The 7,973-nt window shown below is 38.4% G+C and overlaps 3 protein-coding genes across 3 annotated transcripts; 1 reads left to right on the top strand and 2 right to left on the bottom strand.

Moving 5' to 3' along the window:
• Positions 1-1,302: 1,302 nt before the first annotated feature.
• On the bottom strand, positions 1,303-1,802 carry LOC108372572 (uncharacterized). Its single transcript, XM_017628298.1, has 2 exons — positions 1,776-1,802; positions 1,303-1,704 (listed from the first exon to the last, which is right to left on the bottom strand). Exons 1-2 carry the CDS (start codon positions 1,800-1,802, stop codon positions 1,303-1,305), a joined length of 429 nt encoding a protein of 142 aa, XP_017483787.1.
• A 2,329-nt stretch (positions 1,803-4,131) lies between these two features.
• On the bottom strand, positions 4,132-4,656 carry LOC108372571 (uncharacterized). The gene is made up of 2 exons (XM_017628297.1): positions 4,627-4,656; positions 4,132-4,563 (listed from the first exon to the last, which is right to left on the bottom strand). Exons 1-2 carry the CDS (start codon positions 4,654-4,656, stop codon positions 4,132-4,134), a joined length of 462 nt encoding a protein of 153 aa, XP_017483786.1.
• Positions 4,657-6,352: 1,696 nt separating this feature from the next.
• LOC108372570 (A-agglutinin anchorage subunit-like) lies at positions 6,353-7,545 on the top strand. Its single transcript, XM_017628296.1, has 4 exons — positions 6,353-6,367; positions 6,444-6,564; positions 6,634-7,225; positions 7,312-7,545. The coding sequence occupies exons 1-4, from the start codon at positions 6,353-6,355 to the stop codon at positions 7,439-7,441; spliced, it is 858 nt and encodes a 285-aa protein (XP_017483785.1). The 3' UTR covers positions 7,442-7,545.
• Positions 7,546-7,973: the final 428 nt, after the last annotated feature.

The raw sequence follows: 7,973 nt of genomic DNA, 5'->3' as shown, positions 1-7,973 counted from the left end.
CAGGCGAGTTGCCTTCGGCGGACGTTTTAGAGCGACCGGTAATAGGAAATCGATTCGATGGCAATATTACCGGCAATAAATTTGTTTCCGAGGGCGACACGTTTTCTTATTGCCGGCAACAGAAATTGTTTGGTGGGGAATACCTATTTTCGCCCAAAAGTGTGATTGTTTGAAAAATACAAAGTTACAATTTTTACTCAGTGTTCCATAGCATTTGCATTTCTTATCAAACAAAATTATAAAAAAAAAATTAATCAAAAATAACAATAAAAAAATTGTTAAATTTTTATAGTTATTGTATAAAGTTGAAAATGTGGATTTAGATGGCATAAGAAAATTTTGGGAAATCGCGGTTCTTTCTTTTCTTTCTGTATATTTCAAGAAGCTTTTGCAAAACTAAAAGTTTTTACAAATTAGATCGTTTAAACATTTTTCACGGAGTTTAAGCCATATTCATAATAAATAAGTAATTATTTTGGACTTCAGCTCATTTGAAAAATACCATATCGATACCTGAGTGAGAGTACAAGGAGATTACAACTCAAGGGGTGTAATTGCTCTTATTCGGTAGAAGAAAACGAGAGGAAAAAACAAAGATTAAGAAACGAAGAACATTGCCGATCACCCCATGTTAGAATTCTTGGACCTACTCTGACCTCTTAACTTCAGTTAAGCCTTTGGTGGAAATAGGCTATTAAGCAGGTTTGATACGTATCTACTTATATGTCACAATCTGCAGTAGCAGAACACAATACGATTGGCTGTAATGAACCTAAGCAATTTTGGTAACACTCTTTGCTGCCACAGATCGCCAAGGCGTTGGCACCATAATGATCCTCAACTAAGAGAAGGGAAGGACTAAGGGAAGAATGCAGGTAAAGGGCCTTGTTTTGGAATGCAACAAATCTTTCAGGTCGCTGCCTTGTTCTGCTATTAAAGAAGTGTTAATTTTGATATTAAACTCGCCTGCTTGCTTGCATATGCTTCTTTCAACTTAATATCGCAGTTCGATTTCTTGACCACGGTGGCGTATGAGCAACTTTATACCCGAACGGGTATAAAAAGCGACTAGTCACTTTCAAAAAATAAAAATCTCCGCCAACTGCGATTCGAACCAAGGCTCTCAGTTTTGTTAATGTTAAGCGAATACTCTCTCTCTATGCTTGCACGTATTCGATTCGTTTCTTCCCCCGCATGAATTGAAGAATATGTAGCTCAGCCGATACTCAAAATTTTTTAATAAGTAATACACTTACACGCACAAAATCTCAAATTCTTAAACAATATCCTTAAAACTAATTTCTATGAGCATTCCGCTCCACCTACAACACAAATTTCCGGACTCGATGAATCACAGGTCAGTCCACTGGGGCAACTACCGCTGATGCTACGCAGCAACAATGTGCTGTTACATTGCGCAAATGTTGTTGATGTGAGGCAGGTAAATAGTTTGCTGCCATCGCAGACCCCACATCGGCTACGTTGCTTCGAACAATCGGCCACCGCATTCGGCACGCATTTCGCATTGCTGTCGCCGACGCACACATTCGCTTCGGGGCAAGTGAAAATCTGCGAAGTGTCTGCTAGTCCGTGGGAACAGATGTGGAAAGTATTCTCGCTGGCACAGGCAATGCCATTGAGGCCACAGGTGTGACACTTGGCCGACGTCGGAGCGAATACGCAGGCTGCGGCGACAAGGCAACTCTGCAAATGAAACGATTTCGTAATTAGAACTTATTGAAATAAAAAATATTCTCTATATTTGTGTGGCTTACTATTAAGAAAATTTGTGTACAGCGCATTGTGGTTACGCTATAGTCAGCTGGAATCAACTAAATTTGAGATTTCTATTGCACTTAGCTTTATAGTCGGCCACTGTTCTGGGGGAACATTTTTCCCGAAGGTTGGTACATTTGATAACACCAAGCATGCGCATAAAACAAAAAAAAATATTTTGAAAATAATACATTCATGTGTAAGTGTGTATGTGTAAAAAAAATAAAATTAAACTTACCTGCAAATATTTGTATCAGGCAAATCTGTGGATGTGCTTATCGTTCTTGTTAATCTCAGGGATAAACGAGATTTATGATAAAAAACAGCTACTGTACGCTACTTAGCGGTAAACTACTTAATGCTTATCGCAGAAATTGACTTTGCAGTAAGAATTTGTTAGGAATGTTAGTAAAAAATATCTAACTTTGACGGAGTGTGATTCAAATTTGTATTGATATTTGTATCTTCAGATAAGATTTTTTACAGGCAATATTCCACGAATCCGTACGCCAAAAAGTAAGCACTAAACGTTCCGCATTCAAGGTTATTCAAGTGTTATTTCCGAGAAAGGGGAATGCCAACGGAAGTACGTCACGTTTTCGGTCTCAAAGCGGAGAAAATAATCGCCCGTCCCACGATTGAGAGAATACAAAGGTTGCGCCGATCTCGGACCGCTATTCCTCTCTTAACGAATTTGACAGAACCGTTGTTTGCATGACGTCACACTTGTGCAACTTGTTTACGTTTTCTTTGCAACATTTTTTCTTCTTCTTCCATTCTTGCTCGCGTTTTGGCATTTCTCTCTGGCAATTGCACCAGTGTGACGTCACACAAAAGCTATTCTCAAAAATCCTCTCTGATCGGCGCAATCTTGTATTCTATCATTCTTGCGCCCGTCCTCCCTATGTTCAAGGAGATCGTAGCAAAGTTCATGAACCATCCATAATATTTTACTTAGAATAATATTTTCTGTAAATACTATGAGCACACAAACACAGCTATATGTATTTGCTTATGCATAGCTAAGTTTAAGCGAACATATTTGTTTTCCTTAGAATAAGGGGCACGTGCAAAATTTACACATACATACATATATTATACCTACCTCAAAAACATTTACATATAATTGCAAGCTTTCATAAAACCTAAAATTTTCAAGATACATGGCTTTCTTTTCTAAGCATATAAAACAAGCGACACTTTTACCGATTTCAAGGTGTTCACACTTATTCCGGGTTATCATAGGTCACGTCTGCCGCGTGTGGTAGACTTTTCATAAATTTTAGGTGAATAATTCGAGAAACCACTACAAGGAGATGATGGAAAGTTTGTTACTTAAAACACTAAAAATATCGATACGGGAAATGAAATGGGATTGCAGACAGGCACTTTTCAGTTCTAAAAACCAGAAGAATTAACAGAACTATGTACATAGTTTTGGAATGTTGCTTTGTATAACCGGCGCAGAAGTTCTCTCGTTGGCTCACTTTTTGGTAGTACTAGACGATCATGTCCAGGCTTTGCATGTAAAGGCCAATGCTGGCCTTACAAAATACATTATTCATTCTTCATTATATTCCTCCAAACTGAGCTCTACACTGTGAAATGAGGACAGCAACGTCAATTAAATTATACATATTTTCTCAATACTTGGATTGGTTATAATTACCAGTGCACTTAGAAAGATCTTAATGAAAAATTTAGATCATTACATTGGGAACCTTTAGTCATGACTTATGATATACTTTTTATTTAATTTTATTTAATTATCATTGAACACCACCGGAGTATTTTTTATTGGAAACTAACCAATTATATCTCAATGTACAGCGGCTGTAATAGATTGCCGTTTCACAACACAACATGTTAGTGTTTGGCCGAGCTTCTCGTACGATTTGTGGCGTGCGCCTTGATGTTGATGTAGAAATACTTTTTTATTTTGTTTTATATTTTGATGTTGGTCAGAAACCAGGCATCAACCCAGGCCTTGCGGAATGATAGCGCACACTTCTAACCACTACACCATAGCGGCAGCTGCATAGATGATGATAACATCTACTATTCAGTTGCCAAGCATTCGCGAGCTTAAAGCTTCAACCTGTTGGGGCTTTATTGTAGTAAGAACGGAGCGTTGTTTTCATTATTCGGTATTGGCTTATGAATCTTAGCAATTTCTAGTAATCGCTCTCAAAACTAAAGATATAAACTTGATTTTCAATTTGTTTTGGATTTTTTATTAAATTATTCTTCATTTAAAACTATTTCAATAACATTGTAACGTTTACATACATATACATACATACATATATGTGAATGGATTTATATTACATATACCCAAAAAAAAATGCCCCGCATCTAATTTTCAGGCGCTGCCCGATCACACTCTATTTCACCTTCCAACAGACAGTCGTCAACACATATCTCTCCTCCTCTTGTAGCAGCACAAGTAAGTCCTGTGGGACAAGTTCCCGTCGCTACGGTTACGTTGCCATTGCATTGAGCGTAGGTGGTGCGGCTGGTGCAGACAAACATTCCGCTATCCACAGTACAGCCACAAGCGAGGGGCTCACAGTCTGCCGGAGCATTTGCCGCATCCGAACATTTGAGCATTAGACTAGTGCAGGTGCCATTATTGGGGCATGTTTGAACGGTACTATTATCTGGCTGGCTGTTAAAACATAAATAGAATTCAGTTTCACTGATGCATGCAATACCATTTGTGCCACATACGCCACAGCTCGCCGTGGTTTGATGCACCAGCAATGTTGTGGTTGTAATTATGAGGAGCTAAAATGATAAGAAATACATATTAAAGAATACAAAAGTTCATGTATGTATGTATGTACGAACCAAAATTAAAAATGTCGCGTGTTGCTTCATTTTGTTACTGTTCTATTTGCTTTCCACACTAAGACTAAATTTGTCTAAATTCGACGGCCTGGTTTTTATATCACATTTGAGTTGTCGCCACTACGATGCGTAATGATAACGGCACTTAATTCAAATGCAAATAAGATTATGCATACATACATATTTTTGTATACAATTAAGATTATATAGCGAAGTTAAACACAGTCCTGGTGACTGTCGCTATGAAAAAAACTTCAAATGCTAAAAAAAGCCGAAAGTTCTCAAAGAACTGGTCGGCTGCAAGCATGCTGTCCAAATCTGGTCCTACATGTGGAAATCCCAAATAGCAGTGAACTGAATAAAATTTGTTTAAAACGAAAGCTTGTATTTCGAAGTAAGGTAAGGATGTGTAGAACAGTGACTTTTAGAACATAAGTAGTCTTATATCGAACCATTGGAATGGGACAGCCGAACGCTGAATTTATTCCTTCTGATCTATACCCTTAACAACTGTAGAGGGATCAAAATTAATTTATGTTAAGGTTCCCCGCATGGATTCTTCCCTTTGGTACCACAAGTTGGAATCTGTCGGACTTTTTCGGGCCACTCAAGATCTGAAAGAATTTTCAAGTCTTATACTCAAAGTTTCCGCCAGAGTACGGTGAGTTTATTTGAAGTTCAACTCTGTTTTTGTGTTTTTCCTGCCGATTCTCTCAAGTTAGTCGTCTGTCTTATCTCCACATGGCCTTATACCATACTTGATCCATCTGTACAGGCAGCTGGATCCGGCGTTTTGTATGATATAGTCGGTAAGCAGAGCTTTTATATCAGATGTAAGCCTAATTAGGATGTTGCCGAATCGCCTTTCTTTCCGGAACCTTAAAGTCCACAATCTGTATGCAGCTGAATTTTCGATAAAAATATCTATCGGTAACGTTGAGTACCACCTTTGGGCACGATCTCGTCGAACTCGTTACGCTAAAGAAAGCTAACCTCTAAATTCCGCCGAGTATTTAACAATGTAATCCTTAGTAATGGCTAGCCAGACCGGCGCTAAATATGAAAGTATGCTCGCTCTTCAATGTTCAGTCTCGAACTAAGTTTATGCTCGAGAACTACTCCAAGAGGGAACTACGCCCAGTGTGAGAAATCCAGTCCTGTACCTCTGAATGAGTTCCAACATAAGACTTCCATTAAGAAGACTCACCTCCCAATTAATATTAAGCCACACGTAAACCGGTTCATTGGATCCTGTTTAGCGTTTCTGAATAAAATTTCCTACAAATTTTTCTTTCTAGTCAATGTGCTGTGACAAGGCCAGACAAAACTAGATATGTTTTGATGTTTCTAATCGTTACATACCAAAAAATTACTAATTTAATAAAAGATTTTAATTTAACCTTCTACGTTGGACTTCTAATTGTATTTTGTAGTTTAACTAAAAAACATCTCCATGGAAAAGTCAATCACATTTTATACGCCATCACTCACACACATACAAATAAACCTAAACGACGTTTGGTACATGAATCTGTGTAAACTTATCTTTGGCCGTAATCTCATTCCCAAAGTGACATAATATAAATTATGGCAAGTTTTTTTTCCCACCTCAACAGGAAAATTATAAAACCCACAGTTTCAGTTGCTAGAAGTTTAGTTAGAGAATATTTCAACAGCAGAGTTACTCGTACATCCGACACGCAGCGATCCACAACATATTCTCATTATGTGGAAAACAAGTGTAAGCATGAGTTACAGATTATTAAAAAAAAATAAAAATATTTACTAAAACCTTTACTCACCATCACCCTTAATAGTTGGCGATTCTAGTAGCTTTGTTGGTAGCGCCACGGCAAGTCAAAGCCGAATGCAATGTCTGCAACACAAACAATGGCGTCGCTTGCACCACCAACACCACGTTTCAGTTATGTTTTAACGGTAAGTATTTGTTTTCCTTCTTGGATTCTTTAAGAAACGCTATAAATTCTGAATCTTGCATGTGTCTAGGTGTACCACAGGGAACGACGTGGTCTTGTCCCAACGAGGGCGAAGTGTGCACCTCGCTGGGCTCAATTTGTGCAGATGCCGAAAGCAATTCTCTGATTCAGGCTGCTTGCGGCAATACCGAACAATGCGGAAATTGTGAAGCTGTCAACGATGGCGCCTACTCTTGCACCAGTCACACCACATTCACCATGTGCTCAGCGGGCGAAGCAACCACTGTACAAGGCACCTGTCCCAGCGATCAAGTTTGTCTCACATCCAGAGCCAATGAGGGTGTTAGTCCCTGCGTCAATCAGTGTTTGCAGGACATAGACGACATGTGTGACTTGAGCTCGGATTCCACAACGACAACGAGCTCTGTTACAGAGACGTCGTCGTCAACTGCCAGCACTGATTCCACAACGACAACGAGCTCTGAAACAGTGACGTCGTCGTCAACTGCCAGCACTGATTCCACAACAACAACGAGCTCTGTTACAGAGACGTCGTCGTCAACGGCCAGCACTGCGACGTCTTCCACCGTCGAGAATACAGAGTGCGCGAGCAAGAGCTTGGTAGGGCGTTACCCTTATCCAAATGATACAGTGTGTACTAGGTAAGTGCATGCGNTATGCGCATCAATCAGCCACTGTAACGTAATAACGTAAATCCATTCAATTAATGTATTTTTTGTGATTATAGCTACATTTACTGCTACTATAGTGCCGCAGCTGGAACTTTACTCGGTCAAGCAATGACTTGTCCCACTGGCAAATACTTCAACTCGGCTATAAGAAACTGTCAAGCTGCAAAGCCTACTGACTGTGTTTAAATTTAAGAGCCTTCGGATGGCAAATTAATTTTTAGTGGAAAAGTGTGATTAGTTTAAGATAATAATTATAAAAGCAAATAAATATCCTCAGCCCAGTGGACCGATATTTTAATGTTTACGGCTTTACAAACTTGAATTCAACTTGTTACTCCGTTTACATTATCATCATACATTTGTATGCACTGTGATTCACACAAGTGTTCGCATCATAATTTCTTTAAATATTCACAATGTTTCCGAGGTAAATGTTATTCGTTTAATAATCAAAGTTTAAAACTATATGCAAAATTTAGAAAAATTGAAGGAATTTTCATCAAAATATTACACTTTTTAATACTAATTTCCAGAATGTTTTTGGTATGCAGTTTTGTAGCACATAAAATTTTGTTAAAATAAAGTGCAAGTTTCAAGCGGCTAAAAACTCGCGTTAGTTTTTGATATTTTTTTGTTTACTATTTATGCATTTTAATATTAAAAAAAAAATTAAAGTGTGAAGACTTGTTTGAGTCACTGTATATTCTTTTCGTAATCG

Source organism: Rhagoletis zephyria, unplaced genomic scaffold (genome assembly GCF_001687245.7).
Source record: "Rhagoletis zephyria isolate East Lansing unplaced genomic scaffold, Rhagoletis_zephyria_1.1 Rzeph_scaffold_05878, whole genome shotgun sequence".
In the NCBI taxonomy this organism is placed as follows: Eukaryota; Metazoa; Arthropoda; class Insecta; order Diptera; family Tephritidae; genus Rhagoletis; species Rhagoletis zephyria.
This window is presented reverse-complemented; position numbering and strand designations above follow the sequence as displayed.